General features: G+C 48.1%; 1 protein-coding gene across 1 annotated transcript; it reads left to right on the forward strand.

Moving 5' to 3' along the window:
* The first annotated feature begins 5,511 nt into the window (after positions 1-5,511).
* Positions 5,512-7,133, forward strand: LOC135829890 (uncharacterized). Its single transcript, XM_065342273.1, has 2 exons — positions 5,512-5,810; positions 6,404-7,133. Exons 1-2 carry the CDS (start codon positions 5,512-5,514, stop codon positions 7,131-7,133), a joined length of 1,029 nt encoding a protein of 342 aa, XP_065198345.1.
* Positions 7,134-18,444: the final 11,311 nt, after the last annotated feature.

The following is an 18,444-nucleotide window of genomic DNA, read 5'->3' on the forward strand; positions in this document are numbered from 1 at the left end:
AGTACCTGGCAAAGACGGTCGTGGACCTTTGCCATCTCCATCTCACCGGTCAGGACACTTGAGTCGTTGCGCATGTCCTCGGCTAGCTTAGCGGCAGTGGCAGCACGTCCAGCGGCAGTAGCGGCATGTTGAGAGGCTGTAGTAGTATCATCGGCAGCCAATTCATGTCGCCCTTGGCTGGCCCATTTGTTTGCTTCTTTGGTGGATTTGTCGGCCTCACCGCTAGGATCCAGTGGTATGGGATCCGCACACTGCACACGCCATAGCTCCTCCATGATGGTCAGCGACACGTCTTCCGGGCATAGAGCAATGAGAAACTTCCAGAACATTGCCATATGGCCATCGTACGCGCCCAGTCGCCGTACCAGTGCAATGCTGTGATGTCTTTCTTGCACAACGCATTCTGCCTGGAACCATGCCGCCAGGAACTCCTGCAGTGACAGATGACAGAAGCGGTATTGCCGAGCGTCCGTAGACATCGTGCCCTGGCATGTTTGCAGAAGACCCAAGCTCATTGCATCCTTGCTCAAGTGGGAGTTGATGATGTCGGACGTGTTGAACACCATCCTTTTCACCAGCAGCATGCGAAACGCAAAACGCCCCAGTTCCTTTAGCGACTGGACCACTTTGCTGGGTGCCAGTGAAATCGACTCGCAAACCGCACCACCAGCACGCTCTACGACTCGGCGCAGTAACGATTCGTACAGGGATGCGCTGCACTGCCACACGGCATTGCTGCTCTTGAAAAGGTCACATGTAAGGGCTGCAAACATGGGAGTTGCCATAAGACATGACACATCCGGCTTGCTCTGCAGCTCTGCTAGCAGAATTTCAGCGCGTTGTTTACCGAGGACCTTCTCCGCGTACTCCCTCACGTTTTCCGGTGAGAAACCCAGTACTTGGATCTTCTGCTGATATTTGCCACACTGCGATAGTTGATATGCATCCTGGCATGGACGGCTTGTGACGATCACGTGTGTCTTCACCATGCCCTCACGTTTCAGCAAGTCACTCATGAACACACTGCAGCTGGCGAAATCACATTCGTCCAAGCCGTCCATGATGACACATAGACGGCCAGGAGAATCCTCGAAGTAGCTTGCTAGCTCCAATATCTCAGTCTGCGACAGGCCCTGGCTCGCCAGTTTCACAGCCAACAGCTCAGCAAGACTAGTGGCAGCTCTCACCTCTTTTTCACGGAGCTCCAGTCCCACGACCAGATCGAATTCCTCCTGCCACAGTTCGCCTCTGCTCCAGAGGTATAGAACCATGAGCAGAAACACTGTGGTCTTGCCACTACCAGCAGATCCGTACGCCAGTACATTCCGTAACACTTTGCCACAGAGATTCGGTCGCTCGGTCGCTGTAGCTGCTGGTGCAGATTTTCCTTTTGAATGGGAAACGTCGTCAATACTCGAACCTGAGGCACGAAACAGGTTCTTCAATTCAATTCGATCGGCTTTGCTTAATTGCACTGCGTGTTCACGACTCTCAGCATACGTCGAGAACGCTTCATCAAAGTCTTTTTTCACTTCCTTTTCGGACACAAAGGCCAAATTCACGAATATCTGTTCGAGCGGAATGCGATCATCGGAAGCGAGGCCGCCGCTCAGCTGAACTCCCGACTCTTCAGCCTGTTCCAACAACTTCTTCTTAGCTTTCACCAACGAAGGCAGCAGAGCCTTGCGCTTTGCGGCGGGCTCCGGAGCCTTCGCATCCATTGCTTTCAAAACACAACAGGTCACTGGTGGGTGTGAAAGACGAAAGCCCAGTTTCTCAGTTCAGTGATGGAAATCTGATGACCTGAGTGAAGTGAACGGAACAACTCTGAGTGCAGGACTGTGTGGTACAATCAAACTGACATCAGGGTGAACACGGGGCCGCGGCCGGGGCCCCGGGGGCAGGGGCTGCGCGGTGCTGGCCGGCGCGGCGGCGACTCGGTCTTTCCCCGCGCGCATTATCAGTTTTCGCTTTTTAATTTTCGCTGGTGTCTACAAAAAAAAAAATGTAGTCTCTACTGTGTAGCTAGTTGTGTACATGACATGCAGGGAGTCGTAAAAATTAATTTAAAAATTAATTTACGACTCCCTTGTAGATCTACATATTGACATTGTAGCGTCTGCGCGGTTGCGCGGTTGCGCATGCATGCACTTCACTCCAGTGACCAAAGTCGCGAAGGATGTGCCCGATTCGACTGTGCGAAAGAGTTGAAAACCCATACATTAGACATGTTAGCATTTTACCGTTCACGCTATTTTCGACGGTCGGTGTGTAGAGGGCGAGTCTACTGGTTTTCGTATGTTTTCGAGACACGGTTAGCAGTTCGGCTTCTGAGTCATGACTCCTGATGCAACGATCGACTTGTGAGTTGTGACGTAACTTTAACTTGGAACCTCACCGTTTCGTTATCCCGCTGAACATGGCTTTCCATCGTCGAAACCTTACCAAACCGACGCTATTTTGGGTGTTGGGTACGAGTACCGTTGGATCTAGCGTGAACGGTAAAATGCCATGTCTACACACACACACAAAACGGTATAGTCCGACAGTGGAAAATAGCGTGAACGGTAAAATGCCATGTCTACACACACACACAAAACGGTAAAGGCTGACAGTGGAAAATAGCGTGAACGGTAAAATGCCATGTCTACACACACACACAAAACGGTATAGGCCGACAGTGGAAAATAGCGTGAACGGTAAAATGCCATGTCTATACGCACACAAAACGGTATAGGCCGACAGTGGAAAATAGCGTGAACGGTAAAATGCCATGTCTACACACACACACAAAACGGTATAGGCCGACAGTGGAAAATAGCGTGAACGGTAAAATGCCATGTCTATACACACACACACAAAACGGTATAGGCCGACAGTGGAAAATAGCGTGAACGGTAAAATGCCATGTCTATACACACACACAAAACGGTATAGGCCGACAGTGGAAAATAGCGTGAACGGTAAAATGCCATGTCTATACACACACACAAAACGGTATAGGCCGACAGTGAAAAATAGCGTGAACGGTAAAATGCCATGTCTACACACACACAGAACGGTATAGGTCGACAGTGGAAAATAGCGTGAACGGTAAAATGCCATGTCTACACACACACACAAAACGGTATAGGCCGACAGTGGAAAATAGCGTGAACGGTAAAATGCCATGTCTACACACACACACAAAACGGTATAGGCCGACAGTGGAAAATAGCGTGAACGGTAAAATGCCATGTCTATACACACACACAAAACGGTATAGGTCGACAGTGGAAAATAGCGTGAACGGTAAAATGCCATGTCTATACACACACACAAAACGGTATAGGCCGACAGTGGAAAATAGCGTGAACGGTAAAATGCCATGTCTACACACACACACAAAACGGTATAGGCCGACAGTGGAAAATAGCGTGAACGGTAAAATGCCATGTCTATACACACACAAAACGGTATAGGTCGACAGTGGAAAAAAGCGTGAACGGTAAAATGCCATGTCTATACACACACACAAAACGGTATAGGCCGACAGTGGAAAATAGCGTGAACGGTAAAATGCCATGTCTACACACACACAAAACGGTATAGGCCGACAGTGGAAAATAGCGTGAACGGTAAAATGCCATGTCTACACACACACACAAAACGGTATAGGCCGACAGTGGAAAATAGCGTGAACGGTAAAATGCCATGTCTACACACACACACAAAACGGTATAGGTCGACAGTGGAAAATAGCGTGAACGGTAAAATGCCATGTCTATACACACACACAAAACGGTATAGGCCGACAGTGGAAAATAGCGTGAACGGTAAAATGCCATGTTGTTGTTGTTGTTGTAGAAGTTTATTTAACGTCGCACCACAAACAGGCGATTTCGCCTCCTTTGATACATGTGGCCATGTCTATACACACACACACAAAACGGTATAGGCCGACAGTGAAAAATAGCGTGAACGGTAAAATGCCATGTCTACACACACACAAAACGGTATAGGTCGACAGTGGAAAATAGCGTGAACGGTAAAATGCCATGTCTATACACTAGGCCTTGACGGATTATGCTAATATTTTCGTGAAATTATGCTTTTCGCATTGCTGAAAAAATTGCAGAATTATGCTATTTTTATGCTAAAAGTTACCATATTATGCCGCATTAATGCTCACATATGCTGCTAATGCAAAATAACAGGGGAATGTTTTTGTAGAGGGCGTTGTACTGTAGTAGCAAAAGTTCAACGGGGTCAACGCACCGTCCGACCTAGCTACGACCATCACTGATTGTAGTGGACTGGACATGTTATCAAGGGAGTCGTAAACCTACAACTTCCTAGTGCATCTACTTGTACTTGTACTTGTAGAACATGTACAACTGTATGGAATTTGATGCGAACAGGCGGATTATTACAATTTTATGCGATTCGTATGCAATTTGCCTCGAATTATGCGATTATTCGATTTTGGTAGGAATTATGCGAAAAATTATGCTAGCATAATCCGTCAAGGCCTACTATACACACACACAAAACGGTATAGGTCGACAGTGGAAAATAGCGTGAACGGTAAAATGCCATGTCTATACACACACACAAAACGGTATAGGCCGACAGTGGAAAATAGCGTGAACGGTAAAATGCCATGTCTACACACACACAAAACGGTATAGGCCGACAGTGGAAAATAGCGTGAACGGTAAAATGCCATGTCTACACACACACACAAAACGGTATAGGCCGACAGTGGAAAATAGCGTGAACGGTAAAATGCCATGTCTATACACACACACAAAACGGTATAGGCCGACAGTGGAAAATAGCGTGAACGGTAAAATCCCATGTCTACACACACACAAAACGGTTTAGGCCGACAGTGGAAAATAGCGTGAACGGTAAAATGCCATGTCTACACACACACAAAACGGTTTAGGCCGACAGTGGAAAATAGCGTGAACGGTAAAATGCCATGTCTACACACACACACAAAACGGTATAGGCCGACAGTGGAAAATAGCGTGAACGGTAAAATGCCATGTCTACACACACACACAAAACGGTATAGGCCGGCAGTGGAAAATAGCGTGAACGGTAAAATGCCATGTCTATACACACACACAAAACGGTATAGGCCGACAGTGGAAAATAGCGTGAACGGTAAAATGCCATGTCTATACACACACACAAAACGGTATAGGCCGACAGTGGAAAATAGCGTGAACGGTAAAATGCCATGTCTATACACACACAAAACGGTATAGGCCGACAGTGGAAAATAGCGTGAACGGTAAAATGGTAACAATGTCTATTGAGAAACACACGCTAGACTCGACCAACTCACATACAATGTACCTCTAATGACATTATGTAATGGTAGTCTGCTGGGCTGGCATATCGCAGAACAAGACCATCTCTGCATTCACTGTTTGACAGCTAGAACCCAGGAGCCTTCAGTGGACGACAGATGGTTAGTCAGCTGTATACTCCGGACTCGCGGACCTGCTGCATGGCACGATGCAGACTTTCAGAGAATGTGCTGATGACACAACGTCACCGCAGCAACAGCAGCAGCAGCAGCAGCACCCTGAATATTGGCTAGTTTCATTGCCTACCTTCCTTGGTGTTCATATGACTGAAGGTGGACAGCGAAGTTCTAAGCTGTGGACATTGAGTCATGATGTTGTAGAGGTGAGGGATGGTGAGGAACGATACAGCGTACCCAGTTCGATGGGATCAAGCATACCAAGACAGCCTTCTGGACATGGGAAAGAGAAGAGATGGTGGAGACCGGTGTCAACAGGTTGTTCTGTCAGGTTTGTTAGATCTTTGCATGCGGGTGACACTGCTTTTGTGGCGGCAAACTGGTGGAACTTTCGATACTGTCAATTCAGATTGTTTTTAAAAGATAAAGAGAAAAGCACCATCACGTGACATCGACCCAGCCGAGCCATTTATCACAGGTGAGAACGACAGGAAAATGGCAGAATCCTAAATGCAACATCTCCCAAGCAGACCGTTACGTGCTAAAGGAACTACGAGATGGTGAAGACAACGCATATGTACGCAACAAGTCTGTAACGGACCAACTCATCTTGCTAACCCAATCACTGGCTGTAAATATTGATAATGGCACTAATTTTGACCTGATATCTCTAGATTTCAGGAAAGCATTCGACCGGGTCGACCACTCTATACTCCTAAAGAAATTCAGTAAGATTGCTACAGCTTCGTCAGTAAAATGGCTCAAGAGCTTCTTAGGGGATCGACAAATTGAAGTGAAGGTACATGGCACTAAATCGAAGAAGTGGAACATCAACTGCGGAGTGCCTCAAGGTTCCCACCTTTCACTACTCCTAATCCTACCACGTGTGTCGCATTATCTTGGATCCACTTCGTCTGGTTTCAGGCCTGGCCGTGGCGCTGCCGATGTGGTGTGGACACATCGCTGGATTTCAGCTAAGGCCACCCACTTCGTGTGGGATTGCCACGTCCTTGGCCTCGACATGTCGAAAGCATTCGACACCATTAGCCGCACAAAGCTCCTTGCTGTTATGTCAGAGATTACCGGACCTGACGAGGCTTGCCTGATTCACCATTTGCTGTATGGTACAACACTCTCTGAGAAAGTGGGTGCCACTTCAGCGGAGGCTTTTGTTAGCACGCTAGGTACACCACAGGGTGATGGGCTGAGCCCGGTTCTGTTTTTTTGCTACCTGGAAGCAGCACTGAGGGAGACTCGAAGCAAACTACCACCACGGCCAGACACTGATGCAGCAATACCACCGGAAACAGGATATGCCGATGACATTTCCTTCTTTTCAACGGAGCGACAATGGCTTGCCAACTCCCTACCCGTGATAGCTGACGGCCTGGGTGACTGGTCACTCAACGTTAACAGCAGCAAAACAGAGTGGCTTCACATCTCTGCCTCCACCACCGAATGGCGAAGATCGAAGCAACTTGGCTCTCTCTTGGGGGAAGAGGTGGACTTGAGCCGACGAATGGACCAAGCATCAACATCGTATGGCCGCATGTATTCGCTCTGGATACAACGTCAACTTGCATCCGAGGAAACCAGGCTTCGTCTCTACAATGCCATCTTCCTACCAACACTGTTATACAACTGCGAAACCTGAGGACTGACAGAGGCTGCACTGGAGAAGCTGAACGCCTTCCATATACGTCAACTACGGAACTTGGTCGGAATTAGGTATCCCACCATCTTCTCCAACAAAGACCTATATTCCAGAGCACACACAGCCACTTTCGCACACCGTTGCTGTCCGCCGTTTCCGGATGTTGGGTCATGTTCTGAGTATGCCCTCAGATGCCCCACCACAGCAGGCAATGGACAACTACTTCCGGCGAGATGTCACTGGTGTGCGTGGACGCCCGAAATCGAACCTGGCCACGGCAGTCAAGGCAAGCACAGCTGCCAGAGACATGCCACTGAAGACCATGACTGATCTGAGTGGGCTCAGAATGCGCGCTTTGGACAAGCAATCATGGAGGGAACTCTCAGCCTGAGCTGGTTTTGCTCGCGGCTGCAACGCACGGGGTAGTGAACCCAGGACAGAAGCGGACCAGGCATCATGACTTTGCTCATCTATCTTTATCCTGCTTCATTACGCGACCTGTTTTATTATTACTTCAATAAAGTATTATTATTATTATTATTAACTGGTTTAAGGGTGTTTTAAGGGAAAGAGACAAACGGGAAAAGTCTGAAGAAAAAATTGACTGTCACCACCAGGACTCGAACCAGGGACCCTCGCCTGTAGCCAGCGATGCTCTAACCACTGAGTTATGGTGTAGTCGTCATCCCAGCAGAGGCGGTTCAACATTTTCTTCAGACTTCGTAACTCACACTTCCTGTGAATCCACACAGGCGGGTAGGCCGCAGCCCTCACTGTAACCCAAACACTTCACGTACAAACTAGCACGCGGGGAGCCCCAAGTCATAAAATATTAATTGGTTTGAGGGAAAGAGACAAACGGGAAAAGTCTGAAGAAAAATTGACTGTCACCACCAGGACTCGAACCAGGGACCCTCGCTTGTAGCCAGCGATGCTCTAACCACTGAGCTATTGTGTAGTCGTCATCCCAGCAGAGGCCGTTCAACATTTTCTTCAGACTTATTATTATTATTATTATTAAGTAGTGGTTGCGACTTCGGCGATGATTTGTAAGGAAGGGTTTGCTTCCCACACCGGAGCTCGCGCTATTCCGCCGACTTTACTTGACACTTGACTGACTCACGACTGCCATCCAGAGCACACGAGAATTCCATCGAACCTTCGACTCGGCAAACCTGCAAGAAAGCACCACTCCCTGCTCAATACACAGTGTTTCGGGGAATTCACCCCTCATCCGTTGAGCTTGAGTAGGCTGAGGAAGATTGTGCCTGAAGTGTCAAGTAAAGTCGGCGGAATAGCGCGAGCTCCGGTGTGGGGAGCCAACCCTTTATTATTATTATTATTATTATTCAAAGGATCAGTCGGGGAAGTGAACTGCCTGAAAAGAGAAAAAACGCCAGACCCACCAGGACTCGAACCTGGGACCCTGCTTGTCATGAGCAATGCTCTAACCACTGAGCTATGGGACCAGGCTGAACCTAGAAGGCGCTGACAAGTTTTTCACTCCAAAGGCAGCTCACAACACGTGCCACACATACTGATGGCACTTGGGTCTCTTTCCCTCCCCCAGGGGACCAACCACGGTCAGTTTCTGGAAACTACCAGAGGTGAAAGAAAGTGATTAAATTTGGAAAGGATTGGGAGAACTTCAAATTCAAAGGATCAGTCGGGGAAGTGAACTGCCTGAAAAGAGAAAAAACGCCAGACCCACCAGGACTCGAACCTGGGACCCTGCTTGTCATGAGCAATGCTCTAACCACTGAGCTATGGGACCAGGCTGAACCTAGAAGGCGCTGACAAGTGTTTCACTCCAAAGGCAGCTCACAACACGTGCCACACATACTGATGGCACTTGGGTCTTTTTCCCTCCCCCAGGGGACCAACCACGGTCAGTTTCTGGAAACTACCAGAGGTGAAAGAAAGTGATTAAATTTGGAAAGGATTGGGAGAACTTCAAATTCAAAGGATCAGTCGGGGAAGTGAACTGCCTGAAAAGAGAAAAAACGCCAGACCCACCAGGACTCGAACCTGGGACCCTGCTTGTCATGAGCAATGCTCTAACCACTGAGCTATGGGACCAGGCTGAACCTAGAAGGCGCTGAAAGCGCCTTCTAGGTAATAACACTATCTTTCTGGACACACAAATTCGGCTTATGAATGCGCTGACAAACAGCTTCCAAAACTTGTAACTGCAAAAGATAACCATGACGAGCACGGCACAAAACAGAAAAACAGGAATCAGAATAAGTACGACAACAGTCAGTACTAGAAACCTAATGATTGTATACTGAAGACTTATTACGAGACGGACGCACACAATCTCGACTCACGCCTCACACTTTTGTGCCGTGCTCGTCATGGTTATCTTTTGCAGTTACAAGTTTTGGAAGCTGTTTGTCAGCGCATTCATAAGCCGAATTTGTGGGTCCAGAAAGATAGTGTTATTATCCTAAAATTGTTCAAATAATGTTCTTTTGTGTAGTGTGGCAACGTTGTTGCCACTTGTGCCTAAATGTGTTTTGTCACCTTCTTGTTTATTATTGTTATTATTATCATTCGTTCTCACTTTTTTGTTTTTGTTGCTGATACACACTTGTCACGCTTAGTTCTTATTTGTATACCCTTGTGTTCTGCACGCTTTTGTGAGAAATCGCACCTCGATATTCCAGTGCTGTCATTGTATCGTGTCACCCTACCTTGATTGCTATTATTATTATTATTACCCAATCTCCGCTTGGTGCGTCCATGGAGCTAAGAAGCCGAGACCTCGGAGGAGCTTAATGGGCCCGACCACCACACTCCATTATTCACCCCAGTATCTGGAGATATGTGGATTTTGTAGAAAAAAGAAAAAAGTCACACACACATACACACACACACACGCACCTTCACACGTCCTGTCCTGTAGAGCCACTGCCACAAGGGTCACGTGGGCCCCGGAGGGGCATCAGACAGGATGATGGAGCACGCAACCTGATTCACACATACTCACACATACACGCACACACGCACGAAAGCACACACACACACACACACACACACAAACACACACAGACATAAACACAGGGTGTGGTTACTTGCGCAAACAAACAAACACACACAAACACAACCACACAAACACACACACAAACACACAAACAAACACACACACAAACACACACATACACACACACACACACACATACACACACGCACAGGCATAAACACAGAAACTCAGAATGGTTGCTTGCCCGAACACACAAACCCAGACATAAACACAGAGAGTGATTGCTTGCCCAAACACGCGCACAAACCCAGACATTAACACAGAGTGTGGTTGGTTGCACAAACACACCTGGGCCTGGTCCTGGTAAGCACTGCCATTACGGTCACGTGTTCCCTTGCGGGGCCGACAACATGGAAACGACGAGCTACGGCAGAAAGTCAGAAGTCCACCGACAGGTCAGGGGCCATGTTCAATTGGCACCACAAGAGAGCCATCTCCGGCAGCTATGGATTTGGTAGCCAAGAGTAGAGCGGCACACACACACACACACACACACACACACACACACACACACACACACACACACACACACACACACACACACAAACACACACATACACATACACACAAACACACCTGTCCTGTCCTGTTGAGCCACTGCCACAGGGGTCACGTTGGCCTCGGAGGGGCATCAGCAAGGAAGATGTAGCACGCAGCCTGATGACGCCGGAGAAGGTGGAGCAAACAGAACCGGCGAAAACACACGCATGCATTAGCGAACGAATTACGCTGCTGGGCAGTTGGGCGGGGACCAGTCCTCGAGCAACGGTGACGACTGTAACTTTTCGCAGTCCAAAAGCAACGGGCACACACAGCACAGTGCGCAGTACAGCAGGCATACTATACACAAACTTGCCAGGGCTGGGGAGGCTGAGGAGCAGAACAGCAGTGAACAGCTAGACCATCCTTGCTGCCAAACCAATGCCCACAATCCCCACAGTGACAAGAACCTTGCTGTCCAGCAATCGGCTTGGCCCGCTCAACCACACATTTGTGCCGAGCACGATCTCCAGGGTGCGACACACACACACACACACACACATACACACACACACACACACACACACACACACACACAGGGGAAGACATGAACACAAAGTCCAGGGGCACACAACACGAAGAAAGTCTAGGAGCTCGAGCATCCACATATCCACACACACACACACACACACACACACACACACATGCTAACAATGTGTGCGCGTGAACGTGCACTTAAATACACACAGGTGAACACAACCAAACAAGTGCACGAATGAAACGCAAGCACACGCGCAAGCACACACACGCGCAAGCACACACACGCGCATACGCATAAAGTGACGTGCTGGTGCACGTACACGCACAGGTGCACACACACGTGCACACACGTGCACACACACACATGCACACACGTACACACACATAACCATCATAGCAACGTCTTCTCATCCAGTTATGACAGAAAATAAACAAAATTACATATACAACATTGTACACACACATAGAAATTACTATCAGTTCATAAATCAATGATGAAAAAACAACATAGCATAGCAGCAGCAGCAGATATGATTATAGGCATGAAAACATCAGAAATCTATTCACAACAGTCCTCAACATTAGAGTAGTAAGCAGGCAAGCAGCAAGCAAAAACATAATATGTACAAGAAGAAAAACAGGCAAAAAACCATATCCATGGTCAGGGTTTAGGGGTAGGGGGTATACAGGGGAACAAAACAATACAAAACTTTACATTCTCTCAAAATTTACAACAAATTTACTGAGTTTACATGACTGGGTGGTCAAATTACAACACAACATACATTGTCACAATCACATTACACTCACACAACCAGTCTACATACTTACACACCAAGCCACACCAACACCCCCACTCTGTTAACACCGTGACAAGTTAAGAACAGACATTCTCACTCAAGCCACAGTCGAGCACCCACAGTTTACGTACTGTAGAGGCAGAAAATTTCGTCGGTCAATAATTTCGTCCAACTCCAAAGAAAAGGAGTTCGTCCGGTTGAAAATTTCGTCCATGGATCATAAGAGTGTATAGAAAAGCTGGACGAATCGATATTCGTCCTACATTTAATTTAGTCCAAAAGCCCCTTGGACGAAAAAGACGAAATTAAATTCCAGACGAATATTTCTGCTTGTACAGTAGCTGACGTAACTGTGCACACACCTTCACTGCTTCAATGAATCTCAATTCATCATCCTCACTACCCACTAACACATTCCCACTCAACCCCAACACTTCCAGCTGTGTACACTGCTCCAACATATCACAGAGTACAGACAACGGTGCAGCACCATCTCTACACATGTACAGGGCAAAGACTTTGTGTACATTCTTACACTGACTAAGTGCACGGCACACCGACACAAAACCACTCACACCAACACGGTTACCAGTGACACGCACAACCACAAGACTAGCAGACATGGCTGAAATCACGGAGGACAATGCCTGACCATCATGAATAGCATTCTCCTCTAGATCTAGTACACTTACACTGCTAAACCTTTGTAAGCCTGCTGATAAGCTGTGAAATGACTCATTGCCAATGCTACAATATGAGAGGTCGACTTTCTCCAAATCACTACATGTATAGCCAAGCAGTAAAGAACTGAGAGCAACACATTCATGAGAAGAAAGAGAAACGCCATTGAGAATGAGCTTTGATGCAAGCATAGCACGAAAGAAAGGGTGTGTCCAGTTGCAGGACACACCGTGATACTCTGCATGCTCATGATATGCCACCACAAGATGAACAAACAACCTACGTGTAGAAGAACGCGCATAAGTAGCAGCAGCAGCATCATCTAGACTTACAATGCGAGAAGGAGCAGCTTGCAGGGATTCACGACTCAGCAGCATAGCAGCGGGATGAAGGAGACTCTCGCACGAGCGCGCCAGCTCGGCATCCACCTGGGATAGCGCTTCCAGTAGCACAGTGCCATTTGCAACACTGCCGTTCTCCATCCACACCAGCAGGAGAGTCTTTAGGTATAGCGCGTCTGTGGGCTCTCGGCTGATGGGCATGGAACGGCGCACACGTTGCCCACCATGGCCCTTGCCACGGTCATGCCGAGGAATGAGGAGAATGTCGGCGAGGACTGTCATGTGCTCAGCCTTCAGTACCTGGCAAAGACGGTCGTGGACCTTTGCCATCTCCATCTCACCGGTCAGGACACTTGAGTCGTTGCGCATGTCCTCGGCTAGCTTAGCGGCGGTGGCAGCACGTCTAGCGGCAGTAGCAGCATGTTGAGAGGCTGTAGTAGTATCAACGGCAGCCCATTCATGTCGCCCTTGGCTGGCCCATACGTTTGCTTCTTTCGTGGATTTGTCGGCCTCACCGCTAGGATCCAGTGGTATGGGATCCGCACACTGCACACGCCATAGCTCCTCCATGATGGTCAGCGACACGTCTTCCGGGCATAGAGCAATGAGAAACTTCCAGAACATTGCCATATGGCCATCGTACGCGCCCAGTCGCCGTACCAGGGCAATGCTGTGATGTCTTTCCTGCACAACGCATTCTGCCTGGAACCATGCCGCCAGGAACTCCTGCAGTGACAGATGACAGAAGCGGTATTGCCGAGCGTCCGTAGACATCGTGCCCTGGCATGTTTGCAGAAGACCCAAGCTCATTGCATCCTTGCTCAAGTGGGAGTTGATGATGTCGGACGTGTTGAACACCATCCTTTTCACCAGCAGCATGCCAAACGCAAAACGCCCCAGTTCCTGTAGCGCCCAGTACTTGGATCTTCTGCTGATATTTGCCACACTGCGATAGTTGATATGCATCCTGGCATGGACGGCTTGTGACGATCACGTGTGTCTTCACCATGCCCTCACGTTTCAGCAAGTCACTCATGAACACACTGCAGCTGGCGAAATCACATTAGTCCAAGCCGTCCATGATGACACATAGACGGCCAGGAGAATCCTCGAAGTAGCTTGCTAGCTCCAATATCTCAGTCTGCGACAGGCCCTGGCTCGCCAGTTTCACAGTCAACAGCTCAGCAAGACTAGTGGCAGCTCTCACCTCTTTTTTACGGAGCTCCAGTCCCACGACCAGATCGAATTCCTCCTGCCACAGTTCGCCTCTGCTCCAGAGGTATAGAACCATGAGCAGAAACACTGTGGTCTTGCCACTACCAGCAGATCCGTACGCCAGTACATTCCGTAACACCTTGCCAGAGAGATTCGGTCGCTCGGTCGCTGTAGCTGCTGGTGCAGATTTTCCTTTTGAATGGGAAACGTCGTCAATACTCGAACCTGCGGCACGAAACAGGTTCTTCAATTCAATTCGATCGGCTTTGCTAAATTGCACTGCGTGTTCACGACTCTCAGCATACGTCGAGAACGCTTCATCAAAGTCTCTTTTCAATTCCTTTTCAGGCACAAAGGCCAAATTCACGAATATCTGTTCGAGCGGAATGTGATCATCGGAAGCGAGGCCGCCGCTCAGCTGAACTCCCGACTCTTCAGCCTGTTCCAACAACTTCTTCTTCGCTTTCACCAACGAAGGCAGCAGAGCCTTGGGCTTTGCGGCGGGCTCCTGAGCCTTCGCATCCATTGCTTTCAAAGCCCAGTTTCTCAGTTCAGTGATGGAAACCTGATGACCTGGATGAAGTGAACGGAACAACTGAGTGCAGGACTGTGTGGTACAATCAAACTGACATCAGGCCGTGAACACGGGGCCGCAGCCGGGGCTCGCGGGGGCAGGGGCTGCGCCGTGCTGGCCGTCGACTCGGTCTTTCCCCGCGCGCATTATCAGTTTTCGCTGGTGTCTAGTCTCTGTGTAGTTGTGTACATTGCATATAATATTATTGCATGCAGGGAGTCGTAAAAATTAATTTAAAAATAAATTTACGACTCCCTTGTAGATCTACATATTGACATTGTAGCGTCTGCGCGGTTGCGCGGTTGCGCATGCATGCACTTCACTTCAGTGACCAAAGTCGCGAAGGATGTGCCCGATTCGACTGTGCGAAAGAGTTGAAAACCCATACATTAGACATGGTTAGCATTTTACCATTCACGCTATTTTCGACGGTCGGCGTGTAGAGGGCGAGTCTACTGGTTTTCGTGTGTTTTCGAGACACGGTTAGCAGTTCGGCTTCTGAGTCCTGACTCCTGATGCAACGATCGACTTGTGAGATGTGACGTAACTCTAACTTGGAACCTCACCGTTTCGTTCTCCCGCTAAACATGGCTTTCCATCGTCGAAACGGTACCAAACCGACGTTATTTTGGGTGTTGGGTACGAGTACCGTTGGTTCTAGCGTGAACGGTAAAATGCCATGTCTATACACACACACAAAACGGTATAGGCCGACAGTGGAAAATAGCGTGAACGGTAAAATGCCAATATCTACACACACACACAAAACGGTATAGGCCGACAGTGGAAAATAGCGTGAACGGTAAAATGCCATGTCTACACACACACACAAAACGGTATAGGCCGACAGTGGAAAATAGCGTGAACGGTAAAATGCCATGTCTATACACACACACAAAACGGTATAGGCCGACAGTGGAAAATAGCGTGAACGGTAAAATGCCATGTCTATACACACACACAAAACGGTATAGGCCGACAGTGGAAAATAGCGTGAACGGTAAAATGCCATGTCTACACACACACACAAAACGGTATAGGCCGACAGTGGAAAATAGCGTGAACCGTAAAATGCCATGTCTATACACACACACAAAACGGTATAGGCCGACAGTGGAAAATAGCGTGAACGGTAAAATGCCATGTCTACACACACACAAAACGGTATAGGCCAACAGTGGAAAATAGCGTGAACGTTAAAATGCCATGTCTATACACACCCACAAAACGGTATAGGCCGACAGTGGAAAATAGCGTGAACGGTAAAATGCCATGTCTACACACACACAAAACGGTATAGGCCGACAGTGGAAAATAGCGTGAACGGTAAAATGCCATGTCTATACACACCCACAAAACGGTATAGGCCGACAGTGGAAAATAGCGTGAACGGTAAAATGGTAACAATGTCTATTGAGAAACACACGCTAGACTCGACCAACTCACATACAATGTACCTCTAATGACATGATGTAATGGTAGTCGGCTGGGCTGCCATATACCAGAACAAGACCATAATTATCTGCATTCACTGTTTGACAGCTAGAACCCAGGAGCCTTCAGTGGACGGCAGGTGCATGGATAGTCAGCTGAATACTCCAGACTCGCGGACCTGGTTCATGGCACGATGCAGACTTTCAGAGAATGTGCTGATGACTGACACAACGTCACCGCAGCAGCAGCAGCAGCAGCAGCACCCTGAATATGGCCTATCTTCACTGCCTACCTTCCTTGGTCTTCATAATTATGACTGACGGTGGACAGCTAAGTTCTAAGCTGTGGACATTGAGTCATGATGTTGTAGAGGTGAGGGATGGTGAGGAACGATACAGCGTACCCAGTTCAGTGGGATCAAGCATACCAAGACAGCCTTCTGGACATGGGAAAGAGAAGAGATGGTGGAGACCAGTGTGAACAGGTTGTTCTGTCAGGTTTGTTAGATCTTTGCATGCGGGTGACATGCTATACGGATGTCATGGCTTGGGCACGCTGGAAACCATGCGTCTCTGAAAGTTTGTATACTTGGTGATGGTTTGGCCTGGACATCACTATTTATGTGGTTCTGTTCAGTTACAATCTTCACACACTCACTGCTGTCCCATTCTGCATATACTCACTATAATGTATGCTGGACGACACTTGCAATAAAAAATAAAAATTTCACGGTTCGCGTGAGACTCGGCTGGAAGCCGAGTTTTCCGCATCCGCCGTGGGAACGCCACCACCCTCTAGGATCAAAGGCGCAGATGCAGCGCCTGAACGGTGGGAGGTGAGTAGATCAGACCCACCACCAAGTGGTCAAAGACCGAAATCCCATTAGCTGCATCCATGTTACCCTCGTGCCAGGCCACGAGTTCCCAATTAACTGTGGGTCGCAGCACGGCTGGAAAAAATCCTTCCGCTTCCAAGCAGGACTTGAACCTGGTACCCTCTGTTTCTCAATCATGGTCTTAGACCATCCCACTATGCCTGCCTGCATTGCCTGCCTTGCAATAGTAGACTTAAAATAATTTACGACAATTCACTGCCTTTCAAGATCAACATAGTCATTCATTAGAAGGCAGCGCCTGCCGGATTCCGTCCAGTACTGTAACGTCACGTGATACCATTACAGACTCTATCTGGATGCAATGTACTGAAAAGATGTATCATAGAATCAAGAGTAGATCAACATGAGTGTGCAAATCCGGATCTTTTCTGCACAATTTGCAGATACCCCCGACCGCGGCGGAATTTTTTGTTGACGTCACCTTTTTTGAGAAGAACGCGCATTTTGCCACAGAGCAGTGTGAGAGCACGTGCTTGGTACCGACCTTGTAATGTAAAGCCCGGCCAGGTGCACGAGGCAAAACTTTCCAAACGACTCGCAGCGCGTGCGTCCTCGAAATGAGTACGTCAACAAAAAAAATCCGCCGCGGGCTAACCCATCCCGGAGTTGCACACTCTTATTTTATCCACTCTTGATAGAACCTATTATAATCATGGACTGTATGTATCACTCATCTCTGGATCAACGCGTGACCAACTACAGGAGCACACAAACACACACACACACACAGCTGAAAGAGAATGAATGAAAACTGAGAATTTCTAATGACTACAATTTCACGCTCATCAGCGATACCATGGAGGTAAAACTATCTATCAACCTTGTCACTACAACCTCTTTCTATCTTGTGTTTACTTTAGTATTTGTATGAGATTTCTACGTGTGTATTGTGTTCCATGATGAAGGTATTTGATACAGTGTACAAGAACACCAAAGAACACACCGAACAACGATCGCCAAATCGCTGTCCTGGGCAAAACGTGCAGCGTGCGTGCATTTGGCTTGCGCTGCATGCATGCACACAACGACGTGGCATAGAGAGAAAATGCAGCGTACAGAAAATGCATGATCATCGTAGCCATACTGCATAGAGATACTAAATATGGCGAAAGTCCGCGTGCAGCGCGGACGAGTACGAGTGCATGCAACGAAAAGAAGCAATAATTTGAAATGCAGAACAAGCAGAAACTAATAATGACTTGCAATGTGCTGGAGTGAAAGAATAAAGAATGGTTGGTTACGGAGGTGAAAACAGTGTCTGTCAAGGGGTGCTTGCACCCAGCGACAGGGTGACAGCACACCCTG

The sequence above is a fragment of the Sycon ciliatum genome, chromosome 13, assembly GCF_964019385.1.
Source record: "Sycon ciliatum chromosome 13, ocSycCili1.1, whole genome shotgun sequence".
Taxonomy (NCBI): Eukaryota; Metazoa; Porifera; class Calcarea; order Leucosolenida; family Sycettidae; genus Sycon; species Sycon ciliatum.

What these genes read in the sequence shown, in the direction of transcription:
- LOC135829890 (XM_065342273.1), top strand. Translation starts at nt 5,512, where the DNA reads ATGCAGACTTTCAGAGAATGTGCTGATGACACAACGTCACCGCAGCAA. An exon ending in TCAACAGGTTGTTCTGTCAG is followed by an intron (nt 5,811 to 6,403) that starts GTTTGTTAGATC and finishes GTCTGGTTTCAG; the next exon opens with GCCTGGCCGTGGCGCTGCCG.